Source organism: Notamacropus eugenii, chromosome 2 (assembly GCF_028372415.1).
Source record: "Notamacropus eugenii isolate mMacEug1 chromosome 2, mMacEug1.pri_v2, whole genome shotgun sequence".
Lineage (NCBI taxonomy): Eukaryota > Metazoa > Chordata > Mammalia > Diprotodontia > Macropodidae > Notamacropus > Notamacropus eugenii.
The window spans coordinates 320,786,835-320,812,012 of NC_092873.1; the positions used below are offsets into that span (position 1 = coordinate 320,786,835).

The 25,178-nt window shown below is 42.2% G+C and overlaps 1 protein-coding gene across 12 annotated transcripts in view; it reads right to left on the bottom strand.

The window, feature by feature from the left end:
- The window catches only part of RBFOX3 (RNA binding fox-1 homolog 3), a 967,429-nt gene that overhangs the window by 12,777 nt on the left and 929,474 nt on the right, over positions 1-25,178 (bottom strand). For 10 of the 12 annotated variants that reach the window (XM_072645213.1, XM_072645212.1, XM_072645205.1 and 7 more), the window contains 3 exons: positions 16,971-17,108; positions 14,790-14,843; positions 10,756-10,816 (listed from right to left, as the gene is read on the bottom strand). In XM_072645213.1, coding sequence (XP_072501314.1) covers positions 10,756-10,816; positions 14,790-14,843; positions 16,971-17,108 — 253 coding nt within the window. Of the gene's footprint in view, positions 1-10,755; positions 10,817-13,606; positions 13,700-14,789; positions 14,844-16,970; positions 17,109-25,178 lie in introns of all 12 variants that reach the window. The other 2 variants (XM_072645215.1, XM_072645214.1) reach the window with 1 other exon arrangement.

Sequence of the window (25,178 nt, forward strand, 5' to 3'; positions counted from 1 at the left end):
TTAGTGGTTGTGTGCTCTGGGAATAAAACTCCTTTTAACACCAACCTAAGAAAAAGAGAATCATGAGGGTAAAACAGCTAAATGGTGTATATATACCCCATCAGTTTGATTTATGCCACAACTTCCCTAGGTTAGAACTAATAATTAAGAGTTGAATGTACTTGGAATGTAATATCAATTAAGTTATGATGCTCCATTTCTGTCCCTGAAACTAACATGCTTGGCTTTTTATTTCTGTTCTTGGTGCTAAGTCTGGTCCTTTACCAGATGATATTCACTGATTTCTTGTCTTTCCCCTTTTCAAAGGAGCATTCTCTCTTGCTAGAGGAGGGAAAGAGGGAATCCAGGTGAGGTTGGAGGATACAGCAAAAGGGTAGGTTAATGTCCCTGACATCCCCAAGAATGGGGCAAGCTGTAGTGTAGAAAAGAAACTAAAAAGAACTGAAATTCCCTATTATGAATACATCCATCACATGTGCAGAATATGGATTGATAACTGATAATAAATAAAAGTCAAAGTTTGGCTTTTTAAGAATAATGGAAACAACTTTAAAGCCCAGGATAAACTGAGATTTATAATGAATAATAAGGACAACAAAAGATTCTATTTTAGTTATGGAGGTGGCAGGACAAATTGAAAGATTTTTAAGAAGCATAGGGCCAATGCCTGGGGGCAGATTTTCCTTCTATTTCTGGCAAAAGTAGATTGCTTTTCCTAATTATGTGGAAGAGAGCTTAACTTTGATTTTTCAGAAAATCCTAGAAAAGAACATTAAAGAGATGGCTAGCGAATGGCTAGGAAGGGAAACAGCGATTCCAAAGAGACAACCTGACTTCATCAAGAGCAAGTCATACCAGTGTTTCTTTCTTTCTTTCTTTCTTTTTTTTGGACAGTATTACTAAATCAAATGAGGGAAATGCTATGGATATAGTTTACCTAAACTCTATTTTATTTTTTAAATTAATTAATTTTTAGTTTTCAACAGTCACTTTTGATAAAGTATCTCAAACTATTCTTGTGGGAAAGACTGGCAAAATCTGCATTAGCTAATATAATCAGATGGATTAAGAACTGGTTGAATGGCTGGTCATTGTGGCAGGAGGTCATCTGTGAGTACCCCAGGGATCTGTGCTGTTTCATATTTTTATCAATGACTTGGATAAGGTGATAGATAGATGGTATTCTCATCACATCTGCAGATGTGACACAAAGCTGGAAGGGCAGCTAACACAATAGATGACAGATTTCAGAAGAACTTTGATAGGTTAAAGCATCTGGCTGAAGTTGAATTTCAATAGGGATAAATGTAAATGCTAACACTTGGGTGTTAATATCAACTTCACCAAGATAAGATGGGGAAGATATGGTTGGACAGCTGTTGTGAAAAAGATCAGAAGGCTTTAGTGGACCACAATCTCAAAATAAATCAGCAGTGTGATGTGGCAGTCAGAAAAGTTAACTTGAGCTTCATTAAAAAGGGACAGTGCTTCCAGGAACAAGGAGGTGATAATTTGATTATACTTAGTTCATGTCAGACCTCAGCCTTTCTGGGTTCAGTGATTTATGAAGGACGTTGATAAGTTGGAGAATGTCCAGAGGAGGGCAACTAGGATGGTGAATGACCATGAACAAGATCTGTTGAAGGAACTGGGCATATTTAACTGGTGAAAGATAGGCTTGGGAGCTGTCTTATAATATTTGACAAGCTAACACAGGTGGGGAACCTGCAGCCTTGAGGACACACATGGCCCTTTAGGTCCTCAAGTATAGACCTTTGACCAAATCCAAACTTCACAGAACAAATTCCAAAAGTTTGGAATCAGTCAAAGAGCCGAACTTAAGGATCTAGAGGGCCAAATGTGGCTTTGAGGCTGCAGGTTCCCTACCCCTGCTAGAAGGCAGAAAGAGGGATTGAGCTTGTTTTGTTTGTCTCCAGAGGACAGAACCAGGAGCACTGGCTGGAAATTGGAACAAGGCAAATCTAATCTTGATGTCAGGAAAAACTTCCTAACGATTGGAGCTGTCCAAAAGTGCAATGGGTTCCTTAAGAAGGAATGGAATTCTTTCCTTGGAGGTCTCTAAGCAGAAGCAGGATGAATGCTTGTCAGGTATATTATAATGGGTATTCCTTTTGGGTATGAGTTGGACCAGATGGCTACTAAGGTCATTTCTACCTCTCAGACTCTGTGATTCTATTATCATGGGTAATGTAGAAAAACAAAATCACTCAATTATTTTGCCTCATTTTTTCTCTATCATAGAGAATGACTTTCAGAGTGATAAGTATGGAATAAAAAGGGTTAACTGAGCATCGAGACCCAAGATAAGATAAGGGAGCTATAATTGAATGCCTTAGCTGCTTCAATGAGTTCATCAAGTCACCAAGCCAGAATGAACTTAAGGACATGATTGCTGAGCTCCTGTACTTCTGATACTTCATACTGGTGAGATTTCCATTAACTCACATAATTCTTACTGGGCCTCCATTTCCTGACTGGTAAAAGTGAGGAAATTGAACTAGATGACCTCTAAGGTCCCTTGCAGGTCTAAATCTGTGAATAGTCATACAGAATGTAGAGTACTATAAGACTGAAGATAGGGAAATGTACTTATTTTCATAAAGGGAAAGATCACATTTTTTTAGACTCTAGGCCACTGGGTTTGTCTTCAATTCCTGGAAATTTCTGGAGATTGTATGATTAAAGGGATACTTAATGAGCCCTTGGAAAGGGAAGGGATCGCTAGGAGCTAGCACATGCTTTGAATGATATAATTAGAATTCAAAAAGATCTCAAGAGCCTAGAATAATGGGCTATCATTATATTTTATCATATATTTATTATTATACCAATAGCTCACAATATCACTTAAGGTTTATTTGCTAAATCCCTTCTAGCAGCAACCTTATGAGGTCAGCAGTAAGGGTATTTTTATTTTTATTGTACAGATGAGGAAACTGAGGTTTGGAGAAGTTAAGTGACCTGCACATGATAACAAAGCTACTATGGTTATGCCACTTCACTAACTTAGATACCTTTTCTATAAAAGGGTTATAATTAAAGTTGTATTAACTAGCTCCCAGGGCTGTCCTCAGATACTGTATAGCACTGCATAAATGCAAGCAACTTCTATTTACAATCCAATAAGATGAAGATGAATGGAAAAAATGTAAAGTTTTGTACTCAGATTCAAAATACCAACTACAAAATATATCATGGGGAGATAGAGATCAACTCATGTAAAAAGGAGTAGATAGTGCTTAGAAAGAGGGAGTAAGCCTTAGACACTTACTAGCTGTGTGCCCTGGGCAAGTCACTTAACCCTGATTACCTCGAGGGAAGGAAGGAAGCAAAGAAAGGAAGGAAGGAAAGAAGGAAGGAAGGAAGGAAGACAGAAAGAAAGAAAGGAGAGAGAGAGGGAGGAAAGAAAGGAAGAAAGAAAGGAAGGAAGGAAGGAAGGAAGGAAGGAAGGAAGGAAGGAAGGAAGGAAGGAAGGAAGGAAAAGAGAGAGACAGAAAGAGAGAAAGGAAGGAAGGAAAGGGAATCATATTCACTGAAATTTGCCCTTGACAGACCACATGTGGAGTATTCTCTTTTGCTCTGGGTGGAAGAACCAAAGAACAATGACAAGTAGGAGTGTACCCAGATGACCAAAATGGTGAGGGGACTTGAAATCATGACATATGAGGATAGATTGACAGAATTAGGAATGTTTAGCCTGCAGAAGCAAAGTCTTGGGCGGGGACATGACAATTATTTTCTAGTATTTGAAGGGCTGTCATATGAAAGAAAAATTAGATTTACTTTGCTTGATCCCAGAGGACAGAACTAAGATGCAGTAGTTACAGAGAGGCAAATCTTGGCTAGATAGAAGGAAAAACTTGCTCATAATTAGAGTTGTTCAAAAGCGAAATCAGAAGACTCTAGAGGTAGTAAGTTCCCCATTTCAAAATGAGGTTAGCTAACCCTTTGTGTATGTAATGTTTAGAGAGGGCTCTTAAGGCTTTGGCTAGGCTGGATGACCTCTGAGGTTCCATTCAATTCTGAGATTCCATTTTGTGATTCTATTAAATTAAAACTCCTTTGGAGTGGAAAAAAAACTGAAATAACATGTGATCCAGTTTGATGGCTTCAGGGAGGGAAGAATGGAGTAGTTCCCCGGGGTTACACAGCCGTGTGTGTGTGTGTGTGTGTGTGTGTGTGTGTGTGTGTGTGTGTGTGTGTGTGTGTGTGTGTGTGTGTGTGTGTGTGTGTGTGTGTGTGAGCGCGCGCGCGAGTGCTCATTTCCTCCTCATGGTACAATGTTGGATTTCCTCTCATCTAGGTCCCCTCTCTTTAGGACGACCCTGCACAACTCCAGGGATCCTTTGTCTTTTCAGTTCCTGAATGTAAGGGTCCTTGGTCCCTTGTCTGGCTGGTAGGACTGAGGTTTAGAGGAGGAAAGCTGCCTAGAGCCTCTGATAATAATGAGAAGAGCTGATTGAGGTCTTCTTGATTTAAAGTTGAGAATTGCATGAACTTAACCAGGCTAGCTATCTTATGAATTAATGACCAGACTGGGAATAACACCTGGCTCACTCTCAAGACTTCCAAACCCAGGTCCTAGAAGGCAAACTAATCATAAGATCCTTCAGGAAAGAACATCTTGAACTTGATCATTATGATGGGGCCATCATTTTGTTACACTATCAGCCATATTCTCTAATGTCCATTCCCTCCATCATCTCATTTGCTCACACTGTAAGGTCTGAAACTTATTTCAGGAATACTTATCACTTTTATGGGAAAACTGTAGGAAGTCAGAGTATTCTGGTTAGAAAGAAGTATTCTATCTTCTGTGAAAACTCCACATGTCAAGAAAAAACTTTTAATGGAGGTACTAATCAATGGGAAAAGGCAGCTAGGTGGTGCAGAGGATAGACTGGAGTCAGGAAGACCTGAGTTCAAATCTGCCATACACCAGCTATGTGACCATAGACAAGTCACTTAACCCTATTTGCTTCAGTTTCCTCTTCTGTAAAATGAACTGGAGAAGGATATACCACTTTGGTATCTTTGCCAAGAAACCCCAAAATGGGGTCACAAAGAGTCAGACATGACTGAAACAACTGAAAAATCAATGGGAAGTAGTGTGTGGTAAGGTAGCTAGAGTAACAGGAAGACCTGACTGAATCCCTTCAAAGTGGCTTAATAGCTGTGTGACTATCCACATCCAGAGAAAGAACTATGCAATCGGAACTCAGAATGAAGCAGACTATTTTCTCTTGTGTTACGTTTTGTTTTGTTTTTTCTTATGGTTTCTCCCATTCATTTTAATTCTTCTATGCAATATGACTAATGTGAAAATGAGCTTCATATGAATGTATGTGTAGAATCTATATAAGATTGCATGCTGTCTCAGGGAGGGAGGGAGGTGGGAGGGGGACAAAATTTAAGACTTATGGAAGTGATTGTTGAAAACTGAAAACAAATAAATTAATTTTAAAAAATAGCTGTGTGACTGTGGGCAAGTCACATGAGCTCTCTATGCCTCAATGTCCTCATCTGTCAAATAGAGATAATAATAGTGCCTACCTCACAGGATTGTTTGTGAGAATCGAATGTAATGATGTATAAAAAGCACTTTACAAACCTCAAGTTACTAGATAAATATGAGTTTTCATCATGACCATCACTGTTGTCACCCATGTAACAGGGCTAGTAGCATGGAGGTCAAATCTTGCCCCTTTTTCCACCTTCTCTCTCCTTCCCACACATTCTCTATTGGGGCCAGCCCTGAAGAGGTGAAGGAGGAACTTGGCCCTTCCTGTCAGCACTTCTGCTTCTGTTTGTTTCTTCTCTACCCATTGTTACTTAGACTGTACAAAATATCTCTCAGGAGAGTATTTGTAAACCAGATGCTGAACATTGTATTAGAAAGAACCTTTGGATAATTCAGTCCAACTAAATTTTTTTAATTGACCCCTTACAGTGAGGTCCAGGAAGAGGGAGGGACCTACCCAAAGATCCATAGCAGTTTAGTGGCAGTAACCATGGCTAGAACTTATTTCCTTATTCCTAGGCCATACATAGGTCCTAAATCAGCTCATATAGGCATTTTTCCCAATTCTTACTCAAAAATAAGATTGCTTGCATTTTAAAAACTCACTCATTTACTTTCATAGACAAAACTAATTTTTTTTCCTGTTGAAGATTTCTGGAGATGAGTTTTGCTCTTGTAGATGGAGGCAAAAGTCACCATGGAGTCAATGATGAGCAAAGCGACATGCGCTGCATCTTATTGGCAGAGTCTCCAGAGAACATAGCGCCTTCTATATTGGAATGGCATTAAAAGAAATCATATTCTAGGATATGCCAGTGAATAAATTTAGGTGAAGCTGCTACTGTTACAAGGGCATATGGTGATTTTTCCTGACCTGATTGGTCTCAATCATTAAAAGCCCTGATTTAATCTTTCATGGATAGGCTGCCTTCTGCTTTTTTTCCCAGAGTTTTAAAACCCTATTCAATTTCATCTAGAAACTAGGTGAAGCCTGGAGAGCCCTCATGTAGTTAGTGAGCTACCTAATAATTTTTTTAAATTTTATTTTTATTTTTTCCTGTGGTGGATTTGTGATTTCATTAATGCGGGTACTACCTCCCATAGTACTGGTTATAATCCATCTATATCTGCCCATCCTATAAAACTCTTTCCTCATCCTTCCATAAATCCTCCACAGGAGGAGTACACCTAGAGCTCTTGACATTGTGTGGATACTAATGTAGAGCACTGGTTGTCCAACATGAGTGTTCAAGAGGTAGTATAAATGAACCCAGAATGAGGAAGAGTTCAGAATGAGTTCAAATCCTGCATTAGACATACTATTTGTATGATTCTAGACAATCCATTTAACATCTCTAGGCCTCAGTTTTCTTATCTGTAAAATGAGTAGGTTGGATTGGATGACATCTGTGGACCCTTCCAGTTCAAAATCTATGATCACACAATCCATCAATTAGTCGTTGCTCTCACTATCTTTTTCCTCCTCTAGTCAGATACTTTTCTGATGCTGCCTTCTATGCTGCTTTTCTTGCATAATTCTTTGTTTGTAAGGTTTTGTAGCCTACTCACACCCACCAGATGCTTGTTCATTGCTCTTTGTGTGGTGTTTAAGTTCCTTACTTTGGGAAACTATAAGGAACATGGTGTGATATTCTTAAACGGCAAGTGTCCAATCCTAACCCAACCCACATTTCCCCTATAATTCCTAACACCTTCACCTAACCCAATCTTATCATCATCAGACCAGCAAAATTTGAAATGGTTGGAGACGCAACTGCTCTCTCCTACAGTCACAGAGAAATTGATTCAACAGTCACATGACACACCCCTGAATGTGCCTTAGCAATTGTATCCTTGCATTGTTTTGTTGATTGCAGGGGGATTTGGTGAGAATGTGTGTATCGCAAGCTGTCAGCACCACAAAACAAAGCCAAACAAAACCTTACATCCTGTTGACTTGTCTGTAAATAGCCAAGATTATTAGCTATTTGGTAGGTGAAGAGCCTAACGGGACATCTATCGTCATTGGTGTTTTAGAGGGTGCCAAGCTTGATAGGAGACAAAAACTCTAACGTGGGCTTAGTTCATATTAACTGAAGTACACCTTCCACAAATAAAAAAGGGACAGTCCCATTGTTTTCTGCCTCAAGTTGGCCACTTACACAGTGCTTGTGCTCAGTTTTGGGGGCTACAGTTTAACAAAGACCATTAAGTAAAGCAGGGCTTCTTCAATTTTTCCCACTCTGGACTCCTTTTCCTCCTTTTCCTGGCAGTCACTGTTGGCACTGTGTGGCCTGAGGGCATGCACAGTGCAAAGTGCGCATGCTTTGTGTTCAGAACCAAGGCTGCGGTTAAGTTGTGTGATGAAATATGGGCAAATGTTGCTGGAAACACCCTGGATTTATTACGTTTGATTTTTAATTAATTTTTGGTTTTTGTGCATTCAGAAAACTTTTACTGTTGCCAAATTTTTCATGATCCTATATGGGGTCAAGACCTGCAGTTTAGGAAGTGCTACAGTAGAGAACATCTGGATAAATAGAGGATTATGACTCAGGATGTTGTAGTCTATACCACATAAGGATAAATGGAAGTCCCTAGGAATGTCTATCTTGAAGGGAAGACTTGGGGTGTTGGTATGTATGTATAGAGTGATGATAGCTGTCTTCAGTGTCTGAAGGGCTGTGGAAGAGGGAGTAGATTGATTGTTTGACCTCAGGGGGAAGAACTAGAAGCAAGGGGCATAAGCTGACAAGAGGCCAATTTTGGTTTGACGTCAGGAAAAACTGTCTAACAAATAGAGCCATCCAAAAGCAGAACAGGATGCCTTCTGAGATGGAGTTATTGATTTTCAGTCATTTTCAGCTCTTCATGACTCCTGTTTGGGATTTTCTTGGCAAAGATACTGGAGTGGTTTGCCATTTCCTTTTCCAGTTCATTTTACAGGTGAGGAATCTGAGGCAAAAGGAGCTAAGTGACTTGCCCAAGGCCACATAGCTAGAGTCTGAGGCCAGATTTGAACTTAGGAAGATGAGTCTTCCTCAGTCTAGGCACAGCACTCTGTGCACTATACCATCTAGCTGCCCCACAGCACCACCTCACAACCTTGAGATGGTAAGTTCTCCTTCAACGAAGGTCTTCAAGCAGAAGCTGGCCATCCCCTTGTTGAGTATGTTGTGGAAAGGATTTGCTTTCAGGTATGGGTTAAACCAGGTGGCCTCTGAATGTCCCTTCTAACATGAAATCTCTGTTATCTTGATGCTCTTTTGAAGGATACATTTCTTACTGGGCATGTGAAAAATACAGCAGAAGCAAGGCAAGGACTTCTGGCATAGAACTGAGAAAGTCTAAGTAATCAGGTGACTTGCCTTGTCCAAGAGAATTATGTTCAAAACAAGTTTCTATAATTTAAAAAAAATGTCTTTTTTATGTTATAAAAATCAATTGAGTAAATCACTTGGGGGTCTCTGACATCTGAGGAGTCAGGTGACCTGATTTGACATGCAAATGCTACCTTTGCAAATTAAATCATATATAGCTCCATAGCTTTGTCCTCAGTTTCCTTTAATTTCAGATAATTAATTTTAACACATGAGAGAGAACTGGAAAGGATGCCCCAAATACTGCTTGTTTCACCAGGCTCACAAGAATAAGTCACTTTGGGGGTGGATGTTATTCAGAAAGTTGGTCTTGTCAGTATTTTCACACACACACACACACACACACACACACACACACACAATCACTACCTTTTCAACTGTCAAAGACCCTGACCTTTAGTAATATATTTGTATACTAAACCACCCTTCAGTAGAAAGTGTACGAGACCAGCTATCAGGGAAACCCAAGTATGGGTTCCAGCCCTGCCATGAATTTAATTTATCTGGATTATTTAATTTATCTGGATCTCAGCTTCCTCATTTGTAAAATGGATAACAGAATCTTCAGAATTCCTTTCAAGACTGTGATTATGGTTTCTCCTCCAAAATGATACAGTGGAAAGAGGGTTGGTGTAGAGTCAGAAGACCTGGATTCGAATCCCCATTCTTCTGCTTAATATCCATGTGATGCTGGGCAAATAATCCACGTCTCTGGATCTCAATTTCTTCATTTATAAAATGAGGGATTGAACTAGCTGCTCTCAAGCCCTTTTTTTTGCTATGCTCCTGTGACTACATAAATGTAACTTCTTTTAAGAAACATTGACAAAAATATTACCAAAGCAATACTGCAGAACAATATAAGAATATACATATATTTATGTAATATATACAAGATGTATTATATATAATATATACATAATTATATAGATTTATATTTGTTATGTATAACAGCATATGTTTAATTATAATAATGAGGTTAAAGGTAACAGAGAGAGGGGATCCTACCTCCAAAATACCAGGGGATATGGAGAAGGGATGGGAACAAGGGATCTCTCCAAATAGTGGAAATCCCCCTATCAGTCCTATGTTGTTCCTTTAATGACAATTTAATTATCTTACAGAACTCATCATTTATTTCCTCTTTCTGGCAAGGTAGTCTGTAATATACTCCTATTAAAGAATCATAGATTTAGAACTGAAGGGACTTCAGATGTTATTTAGTCTAATTCCCTCATTTTGTGAAGTCCTAGAGAGGCTAAGTGACTTGCCCAGGGACATTCAGCTAGCAAGTGTTTGAAATCAGATTTGAACTCAGGTCTACCCACCTCCAGACCCAGTACTGTATCTACTTGCTGCCTCTAAGTCACACAGCTGGAAGATAACAGCATAAGAATTTGAGCCTAGATCCCTTGACTCTAATTCCAATGCTGTTTTTACTCTGTCACACTGCTTATGTAGTAATGCATTTATGAGTCTATGGAAAATGGGAATTCACCTTAGATTAACTTCCCCTCATATACATTTATACACGTGATACCCTTTCATTTTGGTTTTCTCTACTGTCTACACATTTGGGAAAATCCCAGTGGCCTTGCATAAGGACAGACAAACTGCATTGGGCAAGAAGATTCCAGGCTCTCCTCAGACCTTATGAACCCTCTCTTGACCCTCTTCTGGCCTGAAAAGAGAGAGCTGGGAAGACAATGTAGGCTAGACTACCGTTTTATGAATATGAAAATCAGATCCTTTTCAGGTAGCCCCCGAAGTCTGACCCAGAGCAGAATGGCCGCCCCACCCCCACCTGGACCTCCACGCTCTCTGCCGCCTTACCATTTGTGTAGGGATTCGTGGTCTTCTTGTTGGTCATAACCCGGGCTGTGGCGTTATTTACCTGCCCAGAGAGAGAGGGTAGGCTGAGCATTAGCACCCTCCCTCTGTCCCTGCTTGGACCCTGTGAGCTGTCACTACCTTTACTAAGAAGTCCTGAAGTCCAGTTTGCTGACTGAGTGGCTGTAGGCAGTCTCAGGATGGAGGATAGAAGGAGGCATGGGAAGCTTTAGTCAGTGGCCTTTGCCAACATCCCATGCCCAATCCCATTTATCCAGACCCTCCTGCCAAAACTGTCCAGCCCTTGGTTCCCAGACTGTCATCTCCTCATGGAACCCTCTTCCTCCCCTGAGTGTTAGTTAGTTCCTCAACTGATCCTTGTTCGGACCTAAACCCTAGACATAGCCACCCTGGAAGTCATTCCATCCTGCACCATAGCCTCTCACCTCTATCTTCTAGCTCATAGATACTATGTAGAGCCAACTCAATTCAATTAAAATCAATTCAGTTCAACAAACTAAGAGCCTAGCACCATAGGTCTTTGCCATCAAGTTGGTATGCAGAGCCCTATAGTGGCTAGTGTCCAGACCTTCAGGCAAGCCCCAACTTCTTATGCTCCTTTCCTCATCTCCAGTCCCAATGTCCTACTAAGGGGTCAGCTGGGTCTCCTTCCTTTCCCCCCTCCCCACACCTCCCTTCCAACAGCAGATTATGCAAATTCATTTTTAGGCAGGACTCTCTCATGGTGCTCTCTGCTCTCATTCATTCATCTGCCTTGGCTAGGACTCTCCACAGGCTCAAAAGTGGAAGCCCTCGCTAGTCTTTCTTATATTTCCTAGGTATTGCTGCTTACTCATCACAGTGTTAAAGACTTCACTGCCTGTGATCAGCAACCAGAATCTACATCTGCTGTCTACATTAAATAGTTCTATAGAGGAATGTATGCCAAAATGCACCCACCCCAACCTCGTGGGGAGTAACCAGAACTGTAGATCAGGGTGTCTTTTGGGACTCCATAGAACCAGAGGGAGGCCATTCCCAGAATGGTTGTGAAGGGAAAAATGTGTATATGGGGAACAAGTGGAGGATATATACTATTTTTTACTTTGTCTGTGAGGAAAAGGGGTAGTGGGGTCCCCAGTGCCTGGATGTTCTGTTAAATGATCTAGCCTCCTAGTCCTAGGACATTTTCTAGAGGCCTGAGCTACAGGACCAAGGGGATCTAGGTAGGGTTTAGGAAAAAGGAAGGAAGTTCATCTTTTAGGAAAAGTTTAGTGAAAGTAGAATAATCTATCACAAGAAAGGTAGGATTACTGGATGGATTATATGGGACTTAAGTGGAGAATAATATGGAGAGGCTAAAAGATTAAAGTCTGACCCCCCATCTCTACCTACACGTGCATATACTTCATGGGCGTGATTTTACTCCTCACTTACACAGCATTTCCTTTTGACATCTGTCTTGCCTGACTCTAATTTTCTGAGCACTGAATCTTTTTTTCCCTTCCTTTCATTCTTTCCTTTTCTTTTTTTCCCCCTTTCCAGCTGCCCTGACTCAAGCTTAGGAGGCTAAATACTCCTTGGATATTGGCCTGCCAAGGAGCCCAGGGATCCAGTGGCATAGCCCATACCTCTCAACATTAGGCTTTTCCTAATTGGAACTTTCTTTCCTTCGTAATCCAGAGCATGGTAGGATTTGAGAAGATGAGGAGCAGTAGATGAGAACACTTTGGTTCTGCTAACTTAGACAAACTGAATCCATTCATTGCTCCTACACTGCTAGGTCCCCGTTGGCCCATGCCCAGTCCCTGTAATTCCTTCCCTTGCTATTGTGTCTAGTTACCAGCTCACAAGTTTCCCATTATTTTCAGCACCAGTACAGAAAATGAAATCAAACCAATCCGAATGAGCAGCACCACACACACACAGAGGGAGCATGCATCCCGGGACCCGGCTCTCTGTGCCCCAAATCAAGGAGGGGGATGGGTGGTCTATAGCAGTTCTCCCACCACCCCCATTCTGACAACTTGTGCCAGCTTATACATGTGCTCAGTGCCATACACTGATGCCATTTCAGCAAGGGCTGGAAATTGGGGGGAAGGAGTGGAGAAGGAGGGAGTCACTGAGATTGCATGAGGCTAGAGGACATGTGAAAGGAGGAGGAAGGGATAGCAGGAGGTCAGAGAAGGAAGTTGCCTTTGGGTGGTGAGAGATTCAGCAGAAGGTAGAAAGGCTGCCTGGGGATGGGGAGCAGGAGCAGAGAGCTTCAGCTGAGCTCGATCCTTCCTCTTGGATACTGGTCTATTCTGCCCCTCCCAGTCACCACTAAGTGGCCTTGAGTAGTTGGGGGGAGGTGGAGTCAGGGTCAGCTGAGCAGACTCTAGTTCCAAACTATTGCCCCCATCCCCAAGCCAGTCAAAGCCAAAATTCCCAGGGATTCCACCAGCTCAGGGCTGCCCCTTGGATCCTATTTCTGAAGCCAGTCTGGCAATGTCTCCTCCCTTACTTCAGGGAATAGGATGGAGGAGGAAGAGACATTCCTATCTGTTCCCAAAGAAAGGATGGAGGAGCATGGGATTGGGCTGGAAACCATGACTAAACCAAGAAAGTGGAGCATCAACTGGATTCCTTAGTCCCCCCACCCCCAAGCTCCCCCTTCTCTGCCATCCTTTAAACCAAGGAAAAGAGCCTGTGGCAAAAATCCTACAGGAGTCCTACTGTCTGCCAGGCCCTGCTAGAAGCAGCTGTGAGAAGAGCAGAGGAGCCAAAGGTTTAGGGATGAGAGGGGGGACACAGAGAGACGGGTATTACGCAGAGAGGGCATCCTTGCCCCTAATCACACTTATCTGAGCACCTCTATTTTCCGTCCCTCTACGATTGTCCCATTCAGCTTCTCTCGTGCTCGGTCAGCATCTGTGCTAGTTTCAAAAGTTACAAACCCAAATCCCTGTGAGCAGAGGAGAAGGACAGACATGGAAAGAAAGACACAGGATGAGAAAAAAGGAAAAAAAAAGGAAGGGGAGGCAGGGATGAGGGAAGAGGGAGAGGGTGACAGGGAGGGAGAAAGAAAGAGAGAGAAAGAGAGAGAAAGAGAGGGGGGTGAGTCAGGAGAGTTGATAGGAGAGACTCAGGCTGCTGAACTGCAGAAAAAGGTCTGGTTTTAGTGCCACCATCACACACAGAGAAGGCTAAGGGCACCAGGCTCTGGGCAGCAGCTGCAGAATTTGTCCTTCCTGAGCTGTTCCTCCTTGGTACCTAGGGTGGCCCACAAGAGGGATATTAACCTGGTGAGGGGCTAGAGGTGCCTGCCTTGCCCCCTCTTGGAAAGACGCTGGAGTGAGTGGAGGGAGGGGCAGAGGGTCTGAGGGCTGGGGGGAGCTGAAGCCAGGGCTTCTGGTCAGAGCCCCTTGGGCTGGGCACCTCTCCCCAACCTTGATCCCAGAAGGCTCAGCCTTCCCCAGTTCTCCAAGTCCCCCTTTCCCTTGCCAGTTTTAGATGGGTACCTTTGTGCATCAACCCCTGTGGATGAACCTTACCCATTCCCAACCCTGGTGCCCATGATGCCCAGGTAATCCCACCTCCAGTGAAAAGCTCCCCAAGTCAAAGCCAGGGACAGGCATGTGGGGATAGGATGCTGGTAGGGACAAGATGCTGGTTGATCCAACACTGAGGGTGGGGGAAGAGAGGTAGAGTGGGGAAAAGGGGACACAAACAGAATAGCAGGAAGTGTTCCCAAGGGGTAGGCAGAGGTCCTGTCGCTTTTAGAAAGGAAAAAGCAGCAGCAACACAGACAGCTTGGGGGAAGGTGGGAAGAGGGGAGGGGGTTGCAGGAGGAGGAGGAGGAGAAGGTCAGGATTGCAGGAAAGAGGCAGGACAGGTGTGAGTCAGGAAGAGCAGGGAATACAAGCACCCGTGTTGCTCAGGGGTCCTCGGGCTCGAAGCTCTCCAGGAAGGAAACGCACATTTCACACGTTAGCCTGGCGGGACCGTTACAGCTGGGTTCGCTGTAATGATGGCGGCGTCTGGGCAGCACCCACCTTGGAGCCCCGTTCGTTAAAAATGATCTCCACGTCTAAAATTTTTCCGAATTGCTGGAGAGAGAGGAGAGAAGAGGGAACAAGTTGAGAAGGCTCATCTCATCCTGACATCCCTTTGCAGTGTTCACCCTGAAACCTCTCCGTCCTTGTTTGAATCAAAAAGGCAGAAGTGTGTCTCTAAAATGAAATACTTCTTCACCCATCCGCTACCAGTTCTTATAATTCCTTTAACAGGGATAATACCTTTTGTTCTATAATTAAGGAGGCAATATATGGGCATAATTCACACCAGGGACTCTTCTTACCTTGGGATGGTAGGGCCCAGACCTACTAAATGTGCTTCTGGAAGCAAGTTACCTCTTCCTTGCTTCAGTTGCCTGTTAGGGCTAGGCTATATGGGGCTGATGGAGATTTCAGCTACAAAGTGTTAAAGCCCTTACTCATTTATATTAAAATGTAAATGACTGATACCAGATCATTTCCTAGAAGCGTTTACTAGTTTTACTATATAATATGCTCCTGTTTTTCATATGGCATTTTAGAGATGGGTTGGATTACCTAGGTCAACCTAGTCACTAGCAAAACCAGGGCAAGCACCCATGCCTTCTTGTTACCACAGTTCATTCCTTTTAAAAATCACAAATCTAGAGCTGGAAGGGGCCTTAGTAGTCATTTGGTTCAAGTTCATTATTTCACAGATGGGGTAATAGAGGCCTTGGGAGATTAAGTGACTTGCCTAAGGTCACCCAGGTAGGAAGCATCCATGCCACCTTCTATAAATTGAAGATGAATGGAGTCCACTAGCAGCAGTGACATCTTGAGGCCCCCAGTGCATCTGAATTGTCACTCAGAGAAATTTCCTCCTTAAGGTACATAGTAAGGAAAATAGTAATAATAAAAATAAGAGACAGTACTATAGTAAAGGTAGAGAATAAGAGAAATAGTAATGATAAAAAAATAAATAGCACTAGAGTAATAATAGAGTAATAAATAACAATCAAAAGTATTAAAATAAGTAATAATAACAAAAATAACTTTGTAGGAATGACAGTAATCACGGCTGGCATTTATACGGCACTTTCAGATTTTCAAAATACCTTAAAGACATCCTCTCATTTTAGCTTCACCACAATCAGCAGGTACTGTATTAGTATTATCACCATTTTCCGGATGTAAGAACAGAGACTCAAAACATTTAGCCAAGGTCACACAGCAGGGTAAAGTGAAACCAGAGAATGAATCTCCTAGCTGTCTTTCTAACTGGGTTACATTACCCGCCTCCTCAAGCTAGTGCCTTGAGCAGGGCCTCTTGTCTGGTGATGAAACCAGGAGGACGAGGGCAGAATCCACCTTTGAACTGCCTTGAGAAGGAGGGAGGAAAGTAGAAGGTGGGGAGGGAGGAGGAAGAGCACGAAGAGGGAAATTCTTTTGGCAAGTCAGTTTGGCAGAAACCTATACCTGCCCTAGGGAAAAAATAGCTGGAGAAACAGAGTGTAGAAATCATAGCTGGGGGAAAGGCTTTTGGGAACTGGAGGGCCCAAGAAGAGGAAAAGTGGCCACAGTAATGATAAATAATGATTTCCTTAAAACACTTTGAGGTAACAGAACAGGTTTATTATTATTCTTTTTTAAAAAAATAGATGAGGAAACTGAAACACAGAGAGACAAGTATAGTTGGAAACTGAGGCAAGTGTGGTAAGTTGAGATGAATGTTTTTAAGGAACAAAGGCTGGCACATTTTTTTCAAGAATGAAAATGTTTTCCTTTTTATTTTTAAAAATTTATTTATTTATTTTAGTAGTCAACAAAGGCTGGCACTTTGGATGAAACTTCTTTGTTTTACTTCTTATACAATCCTAAGGAAGAGGGAAGGGAAAGAAGAGGAAGGCTGTGTGAGAAGATCCTTGTGGGGATTTCCAGAGGCCTCAGAGGTTAATATAATCTGATATCCAACAGGAGGCAGGCCTGGAAGGAGGTGGGGAAAGGATGAGGAAAATGGAGATGGGAGATGTCCTGATGTGTCCACATGTGGACTCTTTCCCCCTCTTTCTTGATAAAGGATTCTCTGGTTTTCAGTACAAGTAAAAGATGGGGGGTGGTGAGGGAGGTTAGGGATGGGGAGCTGGACTGAGGGGTGGTAGGAGGAAAACGAGGGGAGGGGGTTGGGATGAATGCACTCACCCCGAACATTTGCCGTAGATCAGGATCCCTGAACCGGAAGGGGATGTTGGAGACGTGTAATCTCTTGGGCTGCTGCTTGTCTGTGTTCTCTGAGGAATGTAGCTGTTGGCTGTCTGTCTGTGCAGCTTCATCTGTTTGCTGGGGAGACAGGACAGGAGGCCAGTGAGATACCCTCAGCACCTGTTGCTACGGCAAGGTGAAAAGCTGCTTTAGAGAGGGCATCTTGTGATGTTTTACAGGTATCTCAAACTTATCAGGTCTAAAACAGAATTATCTTTTCTCTCCAAACTCACCTGTCTCCTGAACTTCCCAGTTTTAGTTGAAGGCCCAACCTCTTCACTATATTTAGCCAGGCCCAGACCTACCCACGTTCCTTCACTCTGGGCATTTCCTGCTGTTCCAACCTCCAACTGCACCTCCAGAGCCCAGGACCTGGAGGAGCTGCCCTGGGACTGAGTTGTCTTTATGAATGAGTCCCCAATCTATCTAGCTGGCAAGTCATGCCTGTGCTCGTTTACCCTGGCCCATAAGTACTCCCCTTCTCCTCAGCTTCCCACATCTGGCTCAGTGAACTATAATCAAATCAACATTACCGTTGCTTCTGGAGGGAACTTGTCAACTGATTGGCCCATTGTTACACTCACCATCTCTGTGACTTCCAAGACCAAAATACCCTTCCTGGCACAGCACCAACTGGTGGTGTCTCTCCCTATCAGAAAATTCCTTAAGGGCAGGTATTATCTCCCTTTTTGTATCTCCAGCTCTCAGCATAGTCCCTAGAACATAAATGACTTTTCATTCATTCATTCATTCACTACATATATTCAATCAGTTGCCACCTCTTTTCATTTCTATCTCCACTGCAACTCTCCACTCAGGTAGCAACTATTTTAGCTCAGACCCTCATCATCTTTCACCTGGACTTTTGCAATAGCCTCTTCATTGTTCTTTCTGCCTCAAGTACCTCTCCACTTCAAAATGTCCTTCAAATAGCTGCCAAAGTGATTTTACTAAAGTGCAGGACTGACCATGTCTCTCCACTACTCAATAAATCCCAGTGACTATTACTTTGAAGATCAAATAAAAACTCATGTTACTTTAACAAGCCTTTAACAACTGGCTTCAACCTATCTTTCCAGCTTTATCACACATGACTCCTCTTCATGAATACTATGGTCCAGATAAGCTTTCTTGTTCTACATACATGGCATTCCCTTTCCCTTGCCATGCTTTTGTCTTGGCTGTTTCCCAGGGACTTCTCACCTCTGTCTTATCCCTAGTTTTCTTCAATGCCACCTTCTACACCATTCCTTTCCTGATCCCCCTTGAGGCTAGTGCCTTCCCTCCAAATTGTATTTACCTATCTAAATACATGTTTTCTCTCCAGCGAGACTGTAAGTTCCTTGAAGGGAGAGACTTTCCCCCTTCTGTGCCTGTATCCCTAGCACATAGCACAGTGTGTGGTACTTAATAAATACGTGATTGATTGTTCTCCAAACTTTCAGGGCCTCTGGGTTAGACCTCCACCTGAATCTGTGGAATTCTCCTGCCTTTTGGAGGTGGGGAGGAATTGAAGATCAGATCTTTCCACCCAACTCCTCTTTTCTCCTACTCGTTAAAGCTTTCCCCCCTCTCCTTTATATTCCCTCTCTGAATCATGTAAGAAATGAAGTGATCCCTCTGGAGTGAACAACTCTCCAAGAAGCCTAGTTAAGTAAAGGAGAATGAAGAGGCATAACACATCCCCCTTTTCCCTTTGCATACATACACCTAAGCTTTTGTCCCACCTTCATTCTGTTTCTATCTTGCATGTAAGAAACACCCTCTCTGCCTTCCCTTTACATCATAACTCAAGGTTGCCTCATTTTATGCAGTCATCCCAAACTCAGCCTTTGTCTCCAACAATCTCTAACTCACCTTTCTCTCACCATACAAGTTCATCATTTTGTAATCATATGCTTCTCTTGAGAATGTTTTAATTGTCTTCTCTAGTACAGGCTCTTTGAGAGAGGGCTGGCTTCTGTTATTTAATACAATGTGACTATAAATTTCCACTCACATCTTACTCCAAAGCCTTCTTAATCATGGCACCTCAGGATTTCTGAAGGCTAAGCTCTGTAAGGTCCTAACCAGACTGGAAAGGCTTTGATGATTATCCTAGTAAGAGACCTCTGGAGACCAAGATTTGGGGCTATTCTGTCCTCAGTGGTGAAACTTCAATATATCTAGCTGGAAAGATCTAATTTACCCTGTTCTGGGAGTGCCTCTACCTCTAGCTCTGGAAGATTCAACCATGTCAACATTATTATTGCAAAGGGCATGTCAGCTGAGCACCGTACTGTTCCACTCACCCTCCCTGTGACTTCTCAGACCAAAACACCCTACCTTGGTCACCACTCCCCCTATGTTGTCTCCCTTATAATGTAAGGTCTTTTTTTTCTTTTTCTTTCTTTCTTTCTTTTTTTTTTTTTGGATATTTGTTACCCTCCTTCCTATCCTGTGACTCTCCCTGCAACTTCAGAACATTTGGCAAGAAGCACCTTGGCCAGAATGGATTCTCCATTCTTTTTTCCCTGATATTCTTTCCTCTAGCTTTCCTTGGTCACTACAGAATCAAAGTGGGAAGAGAGGAGGAGAAGCAAAGAACCTAGATAATCCAAAAACTGGATAATGGAAACTTAGATGGAGTGGTTGATGGTTGGCTATAGTAGTTATTTCCATGAGGACTCAGGAGTACTTGGTGGGCAAGATCAGTATTTGCTGCCTGGAGTTAACTTAGTCTCTTCATCAGTCTTTCTCTTCTGCCTTGACTTCCTCTGGATCCTAAGAGCTGTGGCTAAGCTTCCCATCTTCCCTAAGCTTTAAAACATGTATCACCTCTTTGGTTCCTTTTGCAAGGATGGATTCAGTTGAAGTTGCCTTCCAGGTCTTCTACTCAAAGTCCTCTTGCAGTTTGGAATGCAGGTCCCTAAACAGGATTTGTTTCTTGACGATGAAGAGGGAAGCTGACCCACCCCTACTCCCTGTCCTTAAAGAATCTCAGAGTAGGCAGGTACCTGAGAGTACTCCAGTCTCTTCCTATTGCAGGTAAAGTAACAGGCCAGAGAAAAGAAGTATAATTAGGGGCAGAACCAGGAGCCGAAGCCAGGTATTATGACTCTTGATCAGTCCAACACTTTCTACCACACTACGCTGCCACACAAGCATCCTAGCAGAGGTTCCCTTGGGGGACCTGGTACAGCTCCGCAGTGTGCTGTGCTCCAGACAGCAGCCAATATTTCTGAAGTCTTTCCGAGTGGTTTTTCTTTACAATGTTGTTGTTATTGTATAAGTTTTCCCCTGACTCTGTTCATTCTGCATCACTTCAAACAAGTTTTCCCAGGTTTTTATGAAACCGTCCCTTTTTATCATTCTTTTGCACAATAGGATTGCATTACATTCCTACACCATAATTTGTTCAGCTATTTCCCAGTTGATGGGCATTCCTGGTTCTTTACCACTACAAAAAGAACTGCTATATTTTTGCATCTAGGAGTCCTGGCATGACCACTCTCTTCTCCTTTGTCCTCACAGTCTAGTCTTCTGCCTCTGTCCTGTGGCACTTGTGAAGTGCCTGTTCTCTCTGAGTGACGTTTTCTGCACTCAAACCACAGAACCACAAACACTGTTCTTGTCTGATCTGCTCATCCTGAATAAGGAGCTGGTCATTTCCCTAATCTCCCTAATCTTTGTGGGCCAGATATCCTGAGATGCTTTTTATGTGACTCAGACCTCCTCAAGAGACAGTTACCATCAGTCCTGTGTTGTCTCATTTTGTGTTCTAATACGATCTTGTGGAATTTGGACCTATGAGAAATCTTATACATCATTTATTCCAGCTTCCTCATTTTATAGATGTGCAAAATGAATTTCAGAGAGAAAATGATTCATCCAAATACCTTCCCTTGCCTCCACTGTGTTTTAATCAAGTATCTCATGATATTCTTGTGGAGCAGATAGAGAGGTAGGGGTTAGAAATACAATCTAATGAACTCAAAAATGGTTGGATAGCTAGACTCAAAGAGTAGTGTTAATGGTTCAATGGCCAACATTAAATGTTCGATGTCCACGTGGCCAGTGGTCTCCAGTGGATTATCCCAGAGATCTGTGGTCTTGAACTATTTAAAATTTTTATCAATAATTTAATTCTCTATGATTTGGGCATACATGGAATGTTTATCCAACTTGCAAATGACAAAGCTGGGAGGGATAGATAAAATGGTGGATGACATGTATTCCATATCCAAAAGAATCTTGACAAGCTAGAGCATCAGGGTTGAATATGAGAAGAAATCCAATAAGGCTTATATGTAAAGTCTTACAGTTGGGCATAAAGAAAATCAAATTCAGCAAGTATTTCATGAGGAGGCATGGCTAGACTGTAATTGTTCTGAGGAACATCGGGAGATTTTAGTGGACTTTAAGCTCAATATTAGTTAGCAATATCATGTGGAAGCCAAAACAACTAATGCCATCTTGGACTGCATTATATCCACATACTTCCAGAACAGGTTGGTGATCGTTCCACTATACTCTGCTCTCATTAGGTTGCATCTGCAGTATTATGTTCAGTTTTGGGAACCAGGGTTCAAGAAGTACACGATAAGATGGATAGTGTTCAGAGGAAGGAGGGCAGCCAGGATGGTGAAGAGCTTCGAATCTATGTCATATTGGGATCACTAGCAAAAACTGGGTTTAGCTCTGTTGGGCCCAAAGAAGACTCAGGGGCACATGATAGTTGTCTTCAAGTATCTGAAGGTCTGCCATATGCAGGAGGTATTAGTTTTGTCCCCTAGAGGAGAGAATTAGAAGTTCTGGGTGGAAGTTCCAGAGAAGCAAATTTTTCCTTGATGTCAGGAAAAACTTCCTAAAAACTAGAGCTATCCAAAAGTGGAATGGCCTTCCTTGAGATCCCCTACTTGGAGGTCTTCAAGAAGAGACTGGATATGACTACTTGTCAAGTATCTTTTGTTACAGTGGATATTCCTTTTGGGTTCTGTAATCCCAGATTTAATAAAATACCTACTCAACATTTTCTCCAATTTGGATGATATAGTTGCAATAGAAAACAAAATATCCTCATTATACATTTCATATTCCTTAGTACCTTTTAAAAATTCAAGTCCTTAGATGTCAGAAAATTGATAGGATATAGAATATGAAATTCAACACAATTTTCTCTCTAATATGAATTCTAAGAAGCGCAAACACAGAATTCACTTTATCATGAAAGTTTGAACTGCTGGCCAAACACATATAAAGTTTATGTTTGCATCTATATAAAAAAGTACTCTTCATAAGGCATTGACCCTGCTCCTATATCTAGGGCTCTCTGGAAGTCAAAATAGTCTAGGGCTAACCTTTCGGAAGTTATTGAATCTATGCCCAAATCTCCAGGTTCTGACTCTAAATCATTATAGAAAGGCTGCTAACATTACAAATGAAGGAGATTTTAACACCTCTCTCAGGAACTCATTCTAAGATTTCTATAAAGGAACATAGAGGCTAGAACAATGGTCTGAAATTAATAATTCTGAATGTCAATAAGGATAAATGTCAAATCCTGAATGTGGGTTCAAAAAATCAACTATATAAGTCCAGGATTTGAAAGACATGACTAGACAATAATTCATGTGAAAGAAAGACCTGGTGGTTAGGAAAAAACAGATATTCTAGGGGGAAAAATCTCTATATAAGAGTGTATGTATGGGGGCATAGGGTTCATTCCCTTTGGGATGCTGGAATCATGAGTATTATATTTCAAGGAATATTTTTGGGGATCAGGCTGTGGTTTGTTTTTTCTACCTCACTGGCAGAACCTTAGCAGATATAAGTCCTGGAAAAAAAATGAGGTCATTTTAGTCTCCACCTTCTTTAGGACCCTGGACAGGACCAAAGTTCTAAAGGGGTGGGAGTGGGGACTACAGCTAATGAGAAGGAGAGAGAGAGAGAGCAGTGGGGAAGGATAACCAAAGGGTGAAGTTCTGAGGAGAGCTCAGGCCACATAAGTGAATAAGGAGAGTCCCTTGGAGATCCCATGGTCTAACCACAACAGCTCTGCTGTGGACAGAAGCAGATAAATGGGTTCAATGGCTGTAAAACTGTAACATGCTGAGAAACCCCAGAGTGTAACAAGTACACTTGCTGCCCCTTAGGGGACATGAACCATTTTCCTACCATTTATCACAGTGGTTCAGGCAGCCTCTTGCCTTCTTTCCAATAGGCAAACTTCCTGCCTTAAAAAAAAACTCAGATGTGCTCAAATGCAGACAATATCTTCTTTCTCTAACTCTAACTTATGCTTCTCTCTCTCCCTGTCTCTCTCCTTTCCTTCCTCCCTCTCCCTCCCCTCTTCTCTCCCCCTCGTCCACTACAATCCCCAGTCCTGGCCCAGACATTTTCCAGTTTGCACACCTACTATCCATACCATCACTTGTTCTGCCCAATATAGGAAGACTGAGTGAAATAATAGTCTTGCTGTGCCCTGGCCCTCGTCAGACTACATATGGAGTATTATACTCAGTTCTGGGCAGCACATATTAGGAAGGACGGTGGATATGCTGGAGAGAATCAAGAGGAGAGCGACCAGTAGGGTGAAGGGTCTCAAGATCATGATATATGAGGCTTAGTGGAAGGAACTAAAGATGCTGAGATGGGAGAAGAGAAACTTTAAGAAAGATATGGTTGCTGTCATTAAATATTTGAAGGGCCATCACATAGAAGAGGAATTATTCTTGTTCTGCCTATCCCCAGAAGGCAAAACTAGGAACACTCAGTGAGTAGAAAGGAAAAAAAAAACAACCAAAATTCATGCTTCTATTCTGCCTCCAATCTCTATGCTCTCACTCATTTCTCAACCCTTTGCCATCTGACTTATTACAGAACTGAAACTTCTCTCTCCATATCACCAGTGGTCTCTTAATTAACAAATCTGATGGCCCCTTCCCAATTCTCATCCTTCCACCATCTGACATTTCTGAATATCTTCTCTTTCCATGCATTTTGGTGGACAGTTCCCTCTTTATTTCCCAGCTATTTTACTTGTTCAACTACGTTCTCCCAATTCCCTGTGGTGAATCTAATATCCGTATTATGATCCCCATCTATATGTACACACCAAGGATATGTCCTGGACTCTTTTTTCCTTTTTTTCCTTCTCTTTCCCTTTTCCCTTCCCCTTTCCTCTCCTCCCTTCCTCTTCCCTTCCCTCCTTTCCTGGGAGTAAAGTTCTAAGTTCAAATTCTACCTCAGAAACAGTAGTATGTGACCAAGGGTAAGTCACTTGGCTTCTTTTGGTCTCAGTTTCCTCATCTGTAAAATGGGAATAGTAATAGCACCTATCTCTTAGGGTTGTTGTGAGGATCAAATGAAATATTTGTAAGGCTTTTTGAAAAAAGAGCACGGTATAACTATTGCACTCTGTAATGCTAGCTATTGGGGTTGTTTTTGCCTAGTTATGGGCCATACTAAGGGACTTCTGAGGTCCCTCCTAATGCTGAGATTCTGTAAAGTACTGGAACTGCAAATAGTACCTTTCTCTTTTCACATTGGTCCTACTCTCAGGAGTCTCTAAAAGTTACATTTTCAACAACTTCTCTTCTTCTAGCTCAGGCAAAGAACAAAGATGATGGGAGTGGGGAAGGGAGGGACTGGTTTGAGATTTAGTTACTGGCTCATGATAGTGTAACACGCAATAGAGAGAAAGACAATGAGGACCATAGGATTTTAGACTGAGTGACCTTAGAGATTACCTAATCCAAACCCCTTGGTTTATAGGTGAGGAAATTGAAGGCTTGAGAGGTTAAGTGGTTAGCCCCAAATCACACATCTAGTAAGTGGCAGGATTGGAATTGAACCCAGGTCTTTTGACTTCAAATGGTAATAACAAAATTCCCTAAAATAAGGATAAATCTTATAATGTGGCACTGTTTCTGTTGCCCAATTCAGTCTACTCTATTTTCCCTTCTGGGAGCTGACCAGATGCAGAACTGTCTTCTTTGATATTAGCTTTACTTTAAGTTGTCTTATCCCAGGCTGATTTAGGTCCATGATCCAAGGACATGTCCACAGGGTCGTCTGAGAACTATGAATAGTTTCTCATGGCTCCCCGAGTGGTCTCCGCTTGTTTATTTTGAATGCCTTCACTACTGGGAATCCACCAGTCATAGT